This window comes from Coregonus clupeaformis, chromosome 20 (genome assembly GCF_020615455.1).
Source record: "Coregonus clupeaformis isolate EN_2021a chromosome 20, ASM2061545v1, whole genome shotgun sequence".
Taxonomy (NCBI): Eukaryota; Metazoa; Chordata; class Actinopteri; order Salmoniformes; family Salmonidae; genus Coregonus; species Coregonus clupeaformis.
This window is the reverse complement of record NC_059211.1, coordinates 46,560,578-46,579,230: the sequence shown is the minus strand read 5'-3', so window position 1 is coordinate 46,579,230 and position 18,653 is coordinate 46,560,578. Positions and strand designations below refer to the sequence as shown.

General features: G+C 47.0%; 1 protein-coding gene across 12 annotated transcripts in view; it reads left to right on the top strand.

Annotated features, from left to right (window-relative positions):
• The window catches only part of LOC121533532 (protein unc-13 homolog A-like), a 49,202-nt gene extending 33,137 nt beyond the window's left edge, over positions 1-16,065 (top strand). For 3 of the 12 annotated variants that reach the window (XM_045205524.1, XM_045205531.1, XM_045205523.1), the window contains 10 exons: positions 249-372; positions 1,794-1,799; positions 4,916-4,945; positions 6,005-6,061; positions 6,178-6,258; positions 7,049-7,196; positions 8,219-8,275; positions 12,346-12,438; positions 12,602-12,761; positions 13,118-16,065. In XM_045205524.1, coding sequence (XP_045061459.1) covers positions 249-372; positions 1,794-1,799; positions 4,916-4,945; positions 6,005-6,061; positions 6,178-6,258; positions 7,049-7,196; positions 8,219-8,275; positions 12,346-12,438; positions 12,602-12,761; positions 13,118-13,406 — 1,045 coding nt within the window. In that variant the 3' untranslated portion in view covers positions 13,407-16,065. The remainder of the gene's footprint in view (positions 1-248; positions 373-1,793; positions 1,800-4,915; positions 4,946-6,004; positions 6,062-6,177; positions 6,259-7,048; positions 7,197-8,218; positions 8,276-12,345; positions 12,439-12,601; positions 12,762-13,117) is intronic. The other 9 variants (XM_045205534.1, XM_045205527.1, XM_045205532.1 and 6 more) reach the window with 6 other exon arrangements.
• Positions 16,066-18,653: the final 2,588 nt, after the last annotated feature.

Below are 18,653 nucleotides of genomic sequence, written 5' to 3'. Positions count from 1 at the left end.
TCTCTGTCGTTCTCTCTTTCAACTCATCTCTCCTCTTCGCATCTTGTTCTCTCTTTTTCTCCTTCTCTCTCTCTCCCTCTCCCTCTCGCTCTGTCTCATCTCTCACTCTTTCTCTCTGATCTTTCGGTTTCTGTATTTTTCGCTCCAGTTCTTGTCAAATTTTGGGTGGAGCTCTGTTGGACTCCCTTCTGTCGCTCATTATTCCTCCCTCCCTCCCTCCCTCCCTACCTCCCTCTCTCTCCTGCCAGCCTGACGCTGTTTGCTAAGATCTGCGAGAAGACGGTGCTGAAACGTGTTCTGAAGGAGCTGTGGAAACTGGTGATGAACACCATGGAGAAGACTATCGTCCTGCCCCCTCTCACCGACCAGACGGTACGAACACCCACCCCTCTGAGAACACACATACTTATGCACACACACGCTCATGCGCACACACATACACACACACACATACACACACACTAACATGTACACACTCACACATACACACACTGACATGCACATAGTCTCACATACTTCGATGCACACACACACACACACACACACACACACACACACACACACACACACACACACACCTACATTGCCAACACTACCCACACTGCCAACTGCTACACAGGCAAAGCCACCTCTCAGTATTGGATGGGAACCAAGACAGATCAGAGTTATTTTTAGTCAAGGCACTCTGCTCTGGTATGTGGTATGTGAATATTTTATCTGTTCTGAGGAGGACTTCAGCATTCGGTACAGTGAACACTCTCCCACAGACGCACACAGTGAGCAGCCAGGACAGCTATTAGACAGGATGAGGGGTAGGGCTGAGATGACATTATAAGATGACTCCTCTGCTTACACTATAAGGATAAATAGATCTGATTAGTGATTAAGATTAGCCTGATACACCCCTCTCCCCAGCCCCCACACCCACATACAAAAAGACCCACACTCTTCCATTCACTCAATGGATTTAGGTGAAACCCAAAAGTTGGAAGGAGTGCACCATATCATTCTAACCCCAGCTCATGGCTGCTCTCCAGGATGGTGCTCCTAGTCACAAACTAACATCTAAACTACTTCAAACTCAAAAGTAAAATAGACACACAAAAAAAGTGCAATTTGGACCCAGGATTTGCCATCAGTTCTGAGCCTTTCATGTTGGAAAGCAGCCCGATATTTATTTTGTTTTTGATATATCTGTTCTCATTTTTATTTGGTAACAAAAGAGCCTCACATCATTCTATAGTAGTGTATAGTTGCCCTGTATCTCTATCAGTAAGGCCCAGTGTGGGTTAGTCCCCGGCCAATCTCTCAGCTCTCCAACGGGGTCAGAGACCGGGTCCAGAGGGGGCATTACAGTACCATCTCTAGTCTCAGTTAGAGCCGGGACGATACCAGTATCGCGATATTCGTTAGTATCAAGGCAAGGAAGCAAAACACAAAGCGGATTTAACTTCTTTAGGAAAACAGCTCTAATGTTGGAAACAAACATCATTATGTTGTCATTCAGAGTCACATTTAGTTATTTTCCAAGCTAAAGCACACTATATTTTACATAGAGCAGGTATTTAAAGGACCAACGAGTTTGGACTGCTTCGTGTTTTCATTTTTTGCCATGAAAAATGGTATCGTCACAGACCTAGTCTCAGTCAGTACTGTAGGTCCCTCTGGCCCTCTGCCCGTCCATCTGATATGCGTGTTGCTGCTGCTTGGAGGATTGATCTGGGGCTCTTTGCAGCGTCACTGACCCTTCTTTCTGGTTATTACATCCTGCTCCCACTGCTCTTCCTCCACAGATGATTGTAAGTACGGCACTCCTGCGTGTCAGTGTGTCTGTCTGTCCCACAGTCCGTTAGTGCAAGGTGGTCGGTCCTCTGCTACATGTGGCTGCAAACTGTCCCCCTGTCCCCCATTCGCCCCCCCACATCCTCACTCCTCCTATCTGTCTCTCTGTCTTCCACCTGCTCTGTTGTTCCTCTCCTCTCTCTGTCCTCCTCTCTTCTCCTGTCCACCTCTGTCTCTTTCTCTCTGAGGTGACAGTAGCATGGTGCATTCCTGACTGACTCAGAGCGGGCGCCGCCCTCCCCCCTACGAACCCTCCAATCGGGCACCCCCCTGCCTCCCACTGACCTCTGCCCTGCCCCGCCCCCTCTCTCTTCTCTCTCTCTGCCTCACACTCTCCTGTACTTAGGAAGTGGCACGTCTCTAGCTGCCGGTGTTGCCTTCTTGTTCTTCTTGCATCGTGTCCCAGGATTCTACTCCTTCAATGGGTGACTGGCGTTGTGGTGGTTTAATATCTGGTGCCCCCCACCCCCACCCCCACCCTCTCTTCTCTGCCCCCCTCTCCCCTATCTCTCCCACTCCCCCCACGTGTTCCCTGTTTGAAGTGTGTCCCCCTGCCCTATGTTGGTCTGTTGCTTGCGTCTGATCTTCTCCAACTCCACTGTAGTAAGTTTCCCAGTATGTCTCTGCAGGCCTGCTGTGTTGATCTGTACTGGTTTGTTCCATGTCCTGTTGTTGTAGAATGATAGTCACAATAACATAGTGATACTCTTAAGGTATATACTTTCACCAAGGCTGGTCTATAATATAAGTAGTATTCTACGCTTGTGGGGTTCAGGATTGGTGATACACACACATTCACACGCAGTAGACATTATGTCTAAGAACACACTTCTGCTTTACCGCACAAGAACACTCTCATTGAAAAAAAAGCATTTAAGCTTTTTCCGAAATGTTATCGTACCTGGTCTGGAAAATCAGGGTTTCTGTTGATTTACTTTTTACTTTTCTACAATATTTTTCAATTTTCTAATATTGTTTAAAAAATGTTTTATTTTGAAATGGTTTGATCTCTGTTAGACATACAGTGCCTTGCAAAAGTATTCATCCCCTTGGCGTTTTTCCTATTTTGTTGCATTACAACCTGTAATTTAAATAATTATTTGGATTTCATATAATGGACATACACAAAATAGTCCAAATTAGTGAAGTGAAATGAAAAAAATAACTTGTTTCAAGAAAGTCTAAAGAATGAATAATGGAAAAGTGCTGCGTGCATATGTATTCACCCCCTTTGCTATGAAGCCGCTAAATAAGATCTGGTGCAACCAATTACCTTCAGAAGTCACATAATAAGTTAAATAAAGTCCACCTGTGTACAATCTAAGTGTCACATGATCTGTCAGTATATATACACCTGTTCTGAAAGGCCCCAGAGTCTGCAACACCACTAAGCAAAGGGCACCACCAAGCAAGCGGCACCATGAAGACCAAGGAGCTCTCCAAACAGGTCAGGGACAAAGTCGTGGAGAAGTACAGATCAGGGTTGGGTTGTAAAAAAATATCAGAAACTTTGAACATCCAACAGAGCACCATTAAATCCATTATTTAAAAATGGAAAGAATATGGCACCACAACAAACCTACCAAGAGAGGGCCGCCCACCAAAACTCACGGACCAGGCAAGGAGGGCATTCATCAGAGGCAACAAAGACACCAAAGATAACCCTGAAGGAGCTGCAAAGCTCCACAGCGGAGATTGGAGTATCTGTCCATAGGACCACTTTAAGCTGTACACTCCACAGAGCTGGGCTTTACGGAAGAGCGGCCAGAAAAAAGCCATTGCTTAAAGAAAGAAATAAGCAAACACGTTTGGTGTTCGCCAAAAGGCATGTGGGAGACTCCCCAAACATATGGAAGAAGGTACTCTGGTAAGATGGGACTAAAATTGAGCTTTTTGGCCATCAAGGAAAACGCTATGTCTGGCGCAAACCCAACACCTCTATCACCCCGAGAACACCATCCAACTGTGGGGATGTTTTTTATCGGCAGGGACTGGGAAACTGGTCAGAATTGAAGGAATGATGGATGGCGCTAAATACAGGGAAATTCTTGAGGGAAACCTGTTTCAGTCTTCCAGAGATTTGAGACTGGGACGGAGGTTCACCTTCCAGCAGGACAATGACCCTAAGCATACTGCAAAAGCAACACTCGAGTGGTTTAAGGGGAAACATTTAAATGTCTTGGAATGGCCTAGTCAAAGCCCAGACCTCAATCCAATTGAGAATCTGTGGTATGACTTAAAGATTGCTGTACACCAGCGGAACCCATCCAACTTGAAGGAGCTGGAGAAGTTTTGCCTTGAAGAATGGGCAAAAATCCCAGTGGCTAGATGTGCCAAGCTTATAGAGACATACCCCAAGAGACTTGCAGTTGTAATTGCTGAAAAAGGTGGCTCTACAAAGGATTGACTTTGGGGGGGTGAATAGTTATGCACGCTCAAGTTGTCTGTTTTTCTGTCTTATTTCTTGTTTGTTTCACAAGAAAAAATATTTTGCATCTTCAAAGTGGTAGGCATGTTGTGTAAATCAAATGATACAAACCCCCCAAAACTCCATTTTAATTGCAGGTTATAAGGCAACAAAATAGGAAAAATGCCAAGGGGGTGAATACTTTCGCAAGCCACTGTAGCTTTTCATTGTGAGATGGAAAGCTATGTGTAATTGGACTCTTATTCTACCGGCATTGTTTTCTGTCTCTGAAGACTGGTGGGGGTATTGTTGGTCGTCAGTGGCCTGTCCCCTTAAAGGCAGCTAGTATGGGCTCATTACCGTGGCTGGATATACTGCTCATACTGATATAGACCTAACTGGCCAACTGTAGGCTAAACTCTCAAGGTCAATGATAATGGCCGAAATAGACCTTCTGTTAATCCATAGATTTTGATCTGTGGATTTTTCTTGAGTACATTATCTGACCCATTAAAAATGAGAGCTAGGACGGATTGGCTTTGAACCATATCCATTAGCATATCAGACGGACAGTTACTGAGATGTCCGTGCCATTAGTCAGTCAGCCAATCAGACTGTGGGGACAGGATCCTTCCTGAAGTATTAACCAATGTCCTCTCTTTACAGGGGAGGGTGAAGCTTGCTTGTCACAGTGATGTAAGGACTAAAATCACTTTAGCTCAATGTGTCCTGTCTTCTCTCCTCTCTGTGTCTCTTTCTCTGTGTTTTCTCAACCTCTCCGTCCGAAACAAAGCGGTGGAAGCGATCGTTTCTCACCTTTGTTTTTGAAACGGCGTTCCTCTTTGCCGGTTTACCGTACCGTCCTGTCTGTTGTGGTCCACCCCTTGTAGATGTATCTGTAGCTATCTGCCTCCCAGCCTCCCCACAACCCAAGTAGTGCTGGACACATGGAGGGTTGACATTACATAACATTAGCACACTAACAAACACCCTTTAGGGCAGGACTGTTGTTGGCCCGTTGCATGACCATGTCCCTGCTGCAGTCTTACTGTTGTTCAACCGACTGGCATTGAACGTCCATGATGGCATAAATGATTTCATCAGCCACATTTATGAGATGAGAGTGGAACCCTTCTTGTTATAATCCTTTCGTAGGATGATGATAGTTCTGAGTCTTTGGACAGGTCTTTTTGTTTGTTTTGTCTATTTTTCTGTTGTTTTTGCTCTAATTTGAAGTATTATCTTACAGAGAAGGTGTAACCAGGGTGATGGGTACAGTGTGAAGCACTTAGTGATATATTCTGCTAACAGAGTATCACAGAGTCGTCATAGATACGGGATATATCACCACAGTGCTACTGCGCAGGCTGTAGGCTTCTGGCTTGGTTGAACCTCTGCATTTCCTGTGTGTGTGTGCGTGTGTGTGTGTGTGTCTGTGTGTGTGTGTGCTCTTGCAATAAGCTGAGCTCCTGTCTTCTCTTCCTGTACTGCGTTGTCTTGCTTTGTGTGTGTTCGTGTTTGTGAGCGAGATAATGACAAGTATGATCATATTTCAGACAGTCCTTTGATGTGTTAAGTGAGTTTTGGAGTGTGTATGTGAATATGAATGACTCAGAACTGTGTCTGTCCTTTGTGATGTGACGTTAATCTGTGTGACAGCTACCCTGTGGCGTGACGATAATGAAGCCCTCTTCCATCGTTCTCTTTTTCCTTCTATCTCTCTCTCCCTCTGTTTGTACCTCTGCTCACCTCTAGGGCACTCAGCTCATCTCCAACGCTGCCAAGCAGCTGGGACAGCTCTCCAAGATAAAGGTACCACACATCTTATCTCGTGCCACGTTAGCACTGTCTGTATTTCAGACGGTGCTAATGTTTCAGACAATGAGTTATTTGTTTGTGTTGTTAATCTGTATGTGTGTGTTCCTCAGGAGCACATGGGTCGTGAGGAGGCCAAAGCGCTGTCCCCTAAGCAGTGTGCTGTGATAGAACTAGCCCTGGACACCATCAAGGTACAACCCAACACCCCTCGCTCTACTGGACCTCAGCTACAGTCGTGCACGCACGTGTGCCCACACACACACACACACACACACACACACACACACACACACACACACACACACACACACACACACACACACACACACACACACACACACACACACACACACACACACACACACACACACACACACACACTTTGACTTGAGCACTGTTTAAATGCACAGCATATTATATTATGAACAGAGAGTAGCACATTTTAAGCCTTCTGTTGAAGGTCAGTAAACGTGTACGCCTCAGGCTAGTGCAGTTAAACAACCCTCATCTAGAAAAGCTCTTTTAAAGATGGATGAAAGCCTAATTTCCCCAGTCGTGCTGTGTCTAACTGTAGCAGACAGGTATTTGATACAGTGTGAGGAGGAATCCTCTGTAGCCTGTCTAGTTTGATTTAAGGCAGATGAAGCTGAGGTAAATGGGGCTAATCTGTAATGGTCATTTGAATAAGGGCTTGTCAGTGAGCCAAATGGCAACTACTGCTCTTCCTCATGCCAAGAGTGCTATAGTTATAGAATACTAAACCACAGTGGGCTAACATAGTAGTGCATCCTCAGGAAACATCAAGGTGTGACTATCCCAGAAAAAACAAAGTAGTACGAATGGAATGTCTGTATAATGTCTGAAATGGGTCTGCATGTAGTTTATTTCAGTAACATACAGGTGTGGGTCTTGTGACGTGTACTTGAGCCTAGTTTGGAAACAGCTACAGTCTGACTCTGTCATCTCTCTGCTGTACTGTAGCAATACTTCCATGCTGGAGGGGTGGGCCTGAAAAAGACGTTCCTGGAGAAGAGTCCTGACCTGTTGTCTCTACACTACGCCCTGTCCCTCTACACGCAGGCCACAGACAAACTCATCAAGACCTTTGTTTCATCTCAGAATGCACAAGGTAGGGTGCCTATCCACCCCCTCTTCCCCCAGTTTCTCTCTCTCTCAAGTCTTCCCTTTCTTTACTTCCTTCCTCTCTTCTATACCTACCTCTGTACAGTCCGTTTGACTTTACGGACATTGATGTATGTAATATGGCCAGTTATTGATTGTAATATGATGCCATAAAACTGTATCCTTGTTTGCCCTCTGTGCTGGTATGCAGAAGACACATTCTCTAACATATCCCTGTGTTGTGTTTACTCCAGGGTTTCCCAGACACCCACTGTTTTTATTTCCTGTTCAATATTTCAGTGGTTTTATAGAGCAGAACCAAACGCTTTGGAGGAGTGCTTTCTCTCGCCGCGTTATGAAACATTCAAGTCTCCAGTCAGGCTCTCCGGGAGCGGAAAGAGAAGCGCGTAATGTGATCAGACAGGCATTTTTTGATGAAAAATGAACAAGAGATTCTCCTCTCCTTTCTTATCCTTTTTCCTCATCCCTCAATCATGATATAACTGTGATGGTGTGTTACACGGTGGAAACAGTGACACACTTTGTCTCTGAACGCCCCTGGCAGGAAACCCCACTTAATGAATGATCATTTGAAATGTAATTAGAATAAATGTCTTTGGTGCTTTTGGAGAATGTTTAACCACACTTCATAGCGACGGCATAGTGGGAAGCTTTGTGTGTGTGTGGCTTGAATGAGGACCACCTTAAACTGCAACGTTAATGATGTAACTTCTCTAGATGTCACTGATAACAGTAATTAATCAAGGACAACATCAGTTCTACGTCTGAATATATCTGACTCTCCCTGATAACAGTATATTAATCAAGGACAACATCAGTTCTACGTCTGAATCTATCTGACTCTCCCTGATAACAGTATATTAATCAAGGACAACATCAGTTCCACGTCTGAATCTATTTGACTCTCCTTTTGACTCTCTGACTCCATCTCTGCGCTCTTTATAATTCTCCATGTCTCTTCTATTTCTCTCACCTTCTTCCTCCTCCTCGTCCCCCTCTGTCCGCTAGTTTTCGGCGGGAAGGGGGTGAGGTTCACGGCTAGTGAGGATGTGTACCCAGAGAAGGGTATGTGGACACTAAGGGCCTGAAACACCAGGCCGCCAAGAACCCAGACCTCCATTTACATACGCATCCTCAGACTACCCTCCTGCCTGCTTAATTTTAACCTTAACCTCATCCCCACAAACACACACACACACACTGACAGCCCAATCACACATCCTAACACGTGCATAAAGGACATGTATGTATGCATGCATGTGTATGATGACATACAGTACACACATATGATGTATGTACTACGGATACATACCCAGTATGTATGACCAGAAAGTACTAAGGCATGTTAGCCATCAGACAAAGGGAACGACATTATAAGACTGTGAGGACTCATGCTCTGTCCCAGCCAGGCGTCATAGGTGAAGACCCATGGCTCACACACACACACACAGAGAGAGAGAGAGAGAGAGAGAGAGAGAGAGAGAGAGAGAGAGAGAGAGAGAGAGAGAGAGAGAGAGAGAGAGAGAGAGAGAGAGAGAGAGAGAGAGAGAGAGAGAGAGAGAGAGAGAGAGAGAGAGAGAGAGAGAGAGAGAGAGAGAGAGAGAGAGAGAGAGAGAGAGAGAGAGAGAGAGAGAGAGAGAGAGAGAGAGAGAGAGAGAGAGAGAGAATCGCTGACTGTATGAAAGTTTTTTTTTTTTTACCACATCTTCTGTCTCCTTTTTGCTTGTGTTTTGTTTCTTTTTCTCCTCCTTCCTGAATGATGGAATGATGCTAATGAAGGGTGGCTCGGTTTGTCTGGAAGGGCTCCCTGTACTTGTTTGCACCCTCCAATACCATACCCTTCTCTAAACACACACACACACACTATACCGTCCCTCAAATGTACAGAGTGGTCAGTCGTCCCTCCAGCAGTGACAGGAGGTGAAAGTTCCCTCCTCCCCCTGGGCATAACACCGACTCGTCCAATCAACAGTGGTCCCTGGGGTCAGGTGATGTGCTCTCTGTCAGTATGCATCAGAGCTGAGGGACTTGTCTGACTCCACGTCTCCTCTTCAGAGGTTTAGTCACTAAACTGCTAAACCTAGCCCCCCCACTGCCTGTACACACACAAGCGTGCACACACGAGCTTACACACGCACACACACACACACACCGGGGAGTCTAGGAGACACAGGTACATGTAGAGCACAGCCTCGGCTACATGTTCTCATCTTGTCCTCGACTGCCCTCATAGGGAGTCACACTTGTTCAAGCTCTCCATCAAAGCATGACTTAGAATCACTCACTGTGACTCACTCGTGTCTACGTCAGAAACTCACTGAAATACTCTGGACTCTGGCCATTATTCTACTAGTTCCTGTCAGCTGCCGGATGTAGGCAGAGTAGTGGAGGATGTGCGTTATGGTCAAATAATGAGATTTGAGATATTAGGTTGATTACAGCAGTAGAAGAGGAAGGAAGAGTCTCTCGCAACACATACACACACACACGGCTCTCCAGGAAAGAAGCCCTCTATAATTTATGATAATGCAGGACGGTTTCCAAAAGGGGACCTTTTAGCCTTGATGAAGTGCCGGGCTTCATACCTACTGTATTATGTAGTAATTCATGCTGCATCATGCAGCTTTTTAATTAAAGCCAGTTTAGCTTGCTCTTATTCCATACAGAAAAGTGTATCTTTAGCTTGTTTTTGTGAGCCTCATCAGAAAGGGAGGCCAGATGGCTGAGTGCTGCGCTCTTTGATTCTCTGAGTGACTGGAGGACTGACAGTCCCATCATGCCCCTGGAGAGAAATAGACAGAGCTGCCAGAACTCTATTGTCTCCCTCCTACAGAACACTCGCATCACTAGCCTGTCACTCACCGTCACACAGGCTGCTTTCAGTCTCCACTGATTAAAACATACAGAGACATAAATCATTACAAACTGAGATCACATTTTAGGAAAAGAAAGTCAGTCAACCTACCTACCCACAATTTCCACCATCACCCCTCCTCCCTCCCAGACAAGCTGTCCGTAACTGACTGGAGCACTCTACAGGGCCCTGCATGTATCTTCATAACCCTCACCACCCCCCAGGCCTAGCAGCATGGATTGAAGGACCCCCAGGCCAAGACCCCAAACCCAGGCCCAAGGATGGGCTATCCTGTGTTGTGTGGAGGGGTATACACATGCCCTGGTCGAGTGCAGCTCAAATCCTTTTGGCTTTCTGGGCAATATCTCCCCAGAAGTCACAAGATAACAAGCACTCTATAGGCATGTGTGCACCCTGCCTCAGGATAACTTGTGACTGGGCTGGAGAGGCTGAGGCCGCTGGGCTGCTCCCACCGCAAGGTCCCTCTAGTCACCATGCTTGCTCTGGGTAAAGGGTTTAGCAAGAATTGGGTCTCTCAGTCTGACTGGATCCATCTCAGCATGTTACTTGCCTGCTCTTCCCAGCAGCAGGAGAGGAGGACCACGATAACCCTCTCCTCTCTTACCACCAGTCTCCTCTGTCCCACTGTCATCCCCCCTGCATCCTGACTGACGGGCTCCTACCCCCTGGGGCCGGGCAGGCAGAGTCGCAGGACAGCTATGAGTGGCTACATAAGATGATCCTAAGAACTTGAAATATCAATCAGATGGTTCTCGTATAGTTTTGCCTGGAACTATTAAGTGAAAAAAAATGTACAACCCAAAACCACTCATAGCTGCATGATTGTCTAATACAGGTCCACTTCAGCACCAGAGGCCTTTCTCAAGCCCTCCTATGAAATACACTATATACACAAAAGTATGTGGACACCCATCAAATTAGTGGATTTGGCTATTTCAGCCACACCCGTTGCTGTCAAGTGTATAGAATCGAGCACACAGCAATGCAATCTCTATAGACAAACATTGGCAGTAGAATGGCCTTACTGAAGAGCTCATAGGATGCCACCTTTCCAACAAGTCAGTTCGTCAAATTTCTGGCCTGCTAGAGCTGCTCCAGTCAACTGTAAGTGCTGTTTTTGTGAAGTGGAAACATCTAGGAGCAACAACGGCTCAGCCGCGAAGTGGTAGGCCACACAAGCTCACAAAACGGGACCGCCGAGTGCTGAAGCGCGTAGCGCGTAAAGATCTTTGTCCTCAGTTGCAACACTCTCTACTGAGTTCCAAACTGCCTCTGGAAGCAATGTCAGCACAAGAACTGTTCGTCGGGAGCTTCGTGAAATGGGTTCCCATGGCCGAGCAGCCGCACACAAGCCTAAGATCACCATGCGCAATGTCAAGCGTCGGCTGGAGTGGTGTAAAGCTCACCGCCATTGGACTCTGGAGCAGTGGAAACGCATTCTCTGGAGTGATGAATCACGCTTCATCATCTGACAGTCCGACAGACGAATTTGGGTTTGGCGGATGCCAGGAGAACGCTACATGCACCAATGCATAGTGCCAACTGTAAAGTTTGGTGGAGGACGAATGATGGTCTGGGGCTGTTTTTCATATTTCGGGCTAGGCCCTTTAGTTCAAGTGAAGGGAAATCTTAACGCTACAGCATACAATGACATTCTAGACGATTCTATGCGTCCAACTTTGTGGCAACAATTTTGGGAAGGCCCTTTCCTGTTTCAGCATGATAATGCCCCCCATGCACAAAGCGAGGTCCGTACAGAAATGGTTTGTCCAGATCGGTGTGGAAGAACTTGACTGGCCTGCACAGAACCCTGACCTCAACCCCATCGAACACCTTTGGGATGAATTGGAACGCCGACTGCGAGCCAGGCCTAATCACCCAACCTCACTTATACTCTTGTGGCTGAATGGAAGCAAGTCCCCACAGCAATATTCCAACATCTAGTGGAAAGCCTTCCCAGAAGAGTGGAGGCTGTTATAGCAGCAAAGGGGGGACCAACTCTATATTAATGCCCATGATTTTGGAATGAGATGTTCGAGCAGGTGTCCACATACTTTTGGTCATATTGTGTATGTTTGTTTTACAACTCTCAGACACAGTTACATCTGCCATACTTAAGCATATAGCCTATAATGGCTGTATGGTACTTTCATTGAGGGAGTATGGGCTGAAGGGAAGGTATTCTGGCTATAGTGTTGGCCTGTCTGCAGTAGCAGTAAACGAGATAAGAGGAGTGACTTGTGCCCCCTTGTTGTGCCAGGCTCTGGAGTGGACGACGCCGTGGGAGAGGTGTCTATCCACGTGGAGATCTTCACCCACCCCAACACTGGAGAGCACAAGGTCACCGTCAAAGGTCAGTGTCCACTCAATTCTGTAAGATATTTTATTTCACTGTCTAAATAGGAGTTGTAAGAGGGTAAGTCATACCACAGAAAATGTCTATCTGGCTTTGTTGGACGGTGTGTTAAAACCTTGTTAATAAATTACCTCCTTTTTTCCCCCCCTCTCTGTCTCAGTGGTGGCAGCCAATGACCTGAGGTGGCAGACCACGGGGGTGTTCCGTCCCTTCGTGGAGATCTACATCATCGGTCCTCACCTGGCTGACAAGAAGAGGAAGTACGCCACCAAGTCCAAGAACAACAGCTACGCCCCCAAATACAACGAAACGTTCACATAGTGAGTATTACAGACTGGCCTCAGTGGTACAAAGCGTCTTGCGATTGTGGTGGCATCATAGTGGAAGTTATCATGTTGAATATGGATAGGGAATCCTGTCCATTTTTCATCTATTTACCTTATCACAGTTATTATGATTATGATTATATTATATGGTATTTAGCAGACGCTCTTATCCAAAGCGACTTACAGTCATGCGTGCCAAAATGGTTCACGTATGGGTGGTCCTGGGAATCAAACCCACTATCCTGGTGTTGTGAGAACGATGCTCTACCAACTGAGCTACAGAGGACCACCTCCGTTCTAGATTCCAAAGTGGTGGATTTGAACAGTGTGTCTGTCTCCTCTCCTTGCAGCACCCTCAGTAACGAGGTGGGCACAGAGTGTTACGAGCTGCAGGTGTGTGTGAAGGACTACTGCTTCGCCCGGGAGGACCGTACGGTGGGCATGGCCGTGATGCAGTTGAAGGACATGTCCTCTAGGGGCAGCGTGGCGTGCTGGCTCCCCCTGGGTAAACGCATCCACATGGACGAGACGGGCCTCACCGTCCTCCGCATCCTGTCCCAGCGCAACAACGACGACGTGGCAAAGGAGTTCGTCAAGCTCAAGTCAGACCAGCGCTCTCCGGAGGAGGGCCGAGGCTGAGAGGGCGAAATCTTTATTCGCTCAGCGCCATCTACAGGCTAGGAAGTCCTTCTGCAGACTGACTGCAAGCCAAACCACTGCCCTGATGTTCTAGTGTTGGACAAGCACAGATAAACTATAGTACTGTACACTTTTCATTGAAGAAGATGTGATACCATCTACAGTCATTGCCCTGATTGTCTTGAAAGCACCGGTGTCTTTATTATGAATATGATTAATCATCTTGTAAAAATGCATAGATATTATCGTAAACACAGCAAACCCACAAAACTGACCAACATTCTACAACACATCCACACACACAGAGTTTAAGTCATTTAGTATATGTTCTTCCTTGTTCTCTCCCTCTCTCTATTTCCCATAGCATAGGCCATGTCTTAGTGCTCCTCCAATCACACAATCTCGACATAGGTATCTAAAAGCTCCTGGAGATCAAGTTTGTGTAGCCTTGAAAGTCTTGACCTCTCGTCTATCACATTAACTACACTTTCCCTTCCTTTGTCTAGACTAGACTAATGCCAATGGATCAATTGATAACGTTATGCCAAGTCAAGCCCTAAGCACAAATCAACAGGACCAACTGTGAACAGCAGGCCATCAGGCTTTTAGGCCTCATACATTCCAAAGAGTCAGGTTTACACAGACTGGTTTATGATACTATTTCTATGAGTTGTCCACCGTAGGCTGAATTCTGGATCTTCTCTCATTCCGACATGGAGTATCTATAGGAGAGCAGGCTGGACAAATTATAAATGTAAATGTTTATAAATATTATATAGAGATATTATCGGTGAATTGATGGTATATTTAAAGACTATATGAAGACTTTGCACTTGAAAGAGAGTGTCCCTGTCTGTCTTTGTTTGTCTACCCTGTTACAGAGCCTGCTGCCTGAAACCCTCAAATGCCTTGTCCTGTCAAACCTGTTGTCTGTCTTCAGTACATAGTGAGAGCAACCTGATGAAGACAAGCCTCAGAGCTCTGTGGTTCATCAGTGTGTGTGTGTGTGTGTGTGTGTGTGTGCGTGCGTGCGTGTGTGTTTGTGTTTGTGTGTGTGTGTGTACAGGTGTGCTATCTTAATTTGAACAGTTTCTCAGGAAATGTGAATTACTCTGTGGATTATAATTAATGGACATTTTTGTAGGGGTTTATAAATGTTTAGTTAGGATAATTAAAGTCTGACATTTTAAAGTGGAAATTACCAACTTCAGAAGCATTTTTAAACCTTGAATATACTACAATTTGCATTTGCTGCTGCGCAGAAAAATGTCCTGCGACAACAGAGTGATCAAATTAAGATAGTACATCTGTATACTGTTTATGTGTGTTACATTGTTACAATGTTGACCTTGTGTAGACACCAGTGTTGCCTGTTTGTGTAAATGTGTAAATCACAGAAAGCCATCAAGAGCATAGAACACAATAGAGTGGAAGAATACGTAGTCTATAGTATATTTAGGTTTTTGGAGAATTTCCTAAGTGTCTTTTACTTGGGGGAATGCAAGTACATTTTTTGGGGAAGGTTTATTGCTCGTTTGATCAGAAACATTTGGTTGGCTGTGCAGTACAGAATATAAACAGAGCTCCATTAGTTTGCCTTGGAAAACAGCCACATCCTCTCCTCTCCTTTAACCTCTCTGATCAACATGTGTCAGCGTGGAAGAGAGCAGTTAGAGTCAAAAGACAGTCATTTCTTACCGCTCGTGTTGCCATAGCAACCTCTTGTCAAATGAAGATGTCAGGCCACAGGTGACCCCCACGGTCTCTTTTTTGTCTTTCTTCCCCTCTGCTGGGGAAGGCACACATGACCTATAACCTTTTACCTAAAATGGCCTCCTACCAGGCTGTCTGGTCCTGGTTCTGAGCACATAGGGTCTGTCCACAAGGGCTATAGTACCAGTCCTGCTCATGCCTGCCCTCTCCAATGGTGAAACTTGCCATAGATATGTGACTGAGATAGCTATGTGCGGAAAAAAATCTCATAACATCCATGGCATGGCTCTCACATTTAGAAGGAGCACATAGAAAGCATGTGAAGGGTAGTAAGCACAGGGTACCTACAAGGTATTGGTGGTATTGTAGCTCATAATGCATGCATGGTACCCAGACTGTAACCATGCTGTATCTAGTGCCATTCCAGGACCAAAGGTCGCAACTTTCAACAGACTCCTTTATCATTGATTATACTTCCTGGAGGTTGAGCCTGCAGGATAGGATCGTATGTATTCCTGTGATGTCAAGACTGGATTATATTAAGACTGTCAATAGAATGACAGGTCTCTCATCTGATCCCCCCTCCTCTACAGCCCACTACACTCCCTCTCCTCTACAGCCCACTACACTGCCTCCCCTCCCTCCCCTCTACAGCCCACTACACTGCCTCCCCTCTACAGCCCACTACACTGCCTCCCCTCTACAGCCCACTACACTGCCTCCCCTCTACAGCCCACTACACTGCCTCCCCTCCACAGCCCACTACACTGCCTCCCCTCTACAGCCCACTACACTGCCTCCCCTCTACAGCCCACTACACTGCCTCCCCTCCACAGCCCACTACACTGCCTCCCCTCTACAGCCCACTACACTGCCTCCCCTCCACAGCCCACTACACTGCCTCCCCTCCCTCCCCTCTACAGCCCACTACACTGCCTCCCCTCCCTCCCCTCCACAGCCCACTACACTGCCTCCCCTCCCTCCCCCTCCACAGCCCACTACACTGCCTCCCCTCCCTCCCCTCCACAGCCCACTACACTGCCTCCCCTCCCTCCCCTCCACAGCCCACTACACTGCCTCCCCTCCCTCCCCTCTACAGCCCACTACACTCCCTCCCTTCCACAGCCCACTACACTGCCTCCTCCACAGCCCACTACACTGCCTCCCCTCCACAGCCCACTACACTGCCTCCCTTCCTCCCCCTCTACAGCCCACTACACTCCCTCCCTCCACAGCCCACTACACTGCCTCCCTTCCCTCCCCTCTACAGCCCACTACACTCCCTCCCTCCACAGCCCACTACACTGCCTCCCTCCCTCCCCTCCACAGCCCACTACACTGCCTCCCTCTACAGCCCACTACACTGCCTCCCCTCCACAGCCCACTACACTGCCTCCCCTCCCTCCCCTCCACAGCCCACTACACTGCCTCCCTCCCTCCCCTCCACAGCCCACTACACTGCCTCCCCTCCCTCCCCTCTACAGCCCACTACACTCCCTCCCCTCCACAGCCCACTACACTGCCTCCCCTCCACAGCCCACTACACTGCCTCCCCTCCACAGCCCACTACACTGCCTCCCTTCCCTCCCCTCTACAGCCCACTACACTCCCTCCCCTCCACAGCCCACTACACTGCCTCCCCTCCCTCCACAGCCCACTACACTGCCTCCCCTCCCTCCCCTCCACAGCCCACTACACTGCCTCCCTCCCTCCCCTCCACAGCCCACTACACTGCCTCCCCCTCCCCCTCTACAGCCCACTACACTCCCTCCCCTCCACAGCCCACTACACTGCCTCCCCTCCACAGCCCACTACACTGCCTCCCTTCCCTCCCCTCCACAGCCCACTACACTCCCTCCCCTCCACAGCCCACTACACTGCCTCCCCTCCCTCCCCTCCACAGCCCACTACACTGCCTCCTCCCTCCCCCTCCACAGCCCACTACACTGCCTCCTCCTCCCCCCTCCCTCCTCCACAGCCCACTACACTGCCTCCCTCCCTCCCTCCACAGCCCACTACACTGCCTCCCCCCTCCCCTCCACAGCCCACTACACTGCCTCCCCTCCCTCCCCTCCACAGCCCACTACACTGCCTCCCCTCCCTCCCCTCCACAGCCCACTACACTGCCTCCCCTCCCCATCTGCCCCAGGTATCAGACAGGGCATCAGTGACTCTGCTCAGAACCTGTGTTAGTAGCTGCACTTGCCAATTACTACTTACTCTGGAGGTGCAGCTCCAGAAAGCACTGCATATAGTATCACCAATTTTTATATGTGGCTCCCCTATTTAAACGTGTGTACAACTTGACTCTATGCATCTAATCAGTACAGTTTCTATGTAGATCAGTCGGTTTTGAGCAGTCCTATAATGTTTACATTGTGAGTTATCAGCACAAAGTGTTTTTGTCGAGACGTGTAAATGTTGTTTTGAAACGGGCCAGGTTCTGGGGCAGTAGCTAATAATGGCTAAACAACATGGAGAGCAGTGTCAACATACTCAGCGTAGAGAGGATCAATAACATACTCTGAATATGGTCACTGTAAATAGTACACCTGTACCAAACATATATGGTTAAATATCTATAGTAATACATACACTGAATGAAGTGAAGCTGCTGCTACTTAGTCGACTTGAACCCTGCTGTGGCTGGGTAGTGGATGGACATCCATTTGGACATTGAGCTCCAATGGGAGATGGGATAGGAGTCTATAGGCCACGAATACACAGCCTCACAGACTGTTGTATTGTCACTATAGTAACATACAGGTATAGCAGCTGTAGCAAGGAATGGCACAATATCGTATTTATTGCTGCTGAAAATGATACTAAGTACATTCGGTCACCGAGACCATTTTCTTTCAGACAGACGTTCAGTGTCTGTGCGTTGAGGTAAAAAGGAAATCTCACCCTTTCAGGTTGGCATGATACAGAGATATAGAAGAAGCACAATGACAACCAGACAGACACGCATGTACTGTCACTGACACGCCCACACAGGCAGACGCATTGGCTGTGTTCAAGAGCAACAATTGATTGATCTACAAGTAATAATGAGTAGTTCATTAGGATGAGGCGATTTGTAGATCAGTCAGTCTGCAGTCTTCGACTGCAATGTAGTCAATCTTGAACACGATCACACCGTGATGCCTGCCTGTACATAGGAAGCAGTGCATGATGGGAAAAAACCTATTTATTGTGCCAGCACGCGTTTATTTGATGTTATATTTTCCAATTGTTGTCTTCATTTATTTTGATCTTTTAGTATTATTTTCTATTTTTCAGAGGTTTGTGAATATATAAATATGTATTACTGATGATGTGTAGTGGTACAAAGTACTCGCATGAGATCATTTTTTTATACTGAAGATGTTTCTAATTTTTTTTTTATTCTGGTTGTTCTTATTGGGGGTTGAGGTTGGGGACTTTCTGCTTCCAATAAAATGTTAGAGAAAATCTGAACTCTTTTTCATAGTTTTCATTATGGATAAGAGTGAAAAACATATTTAGTTTACATTATACAATTATAAATGCTGA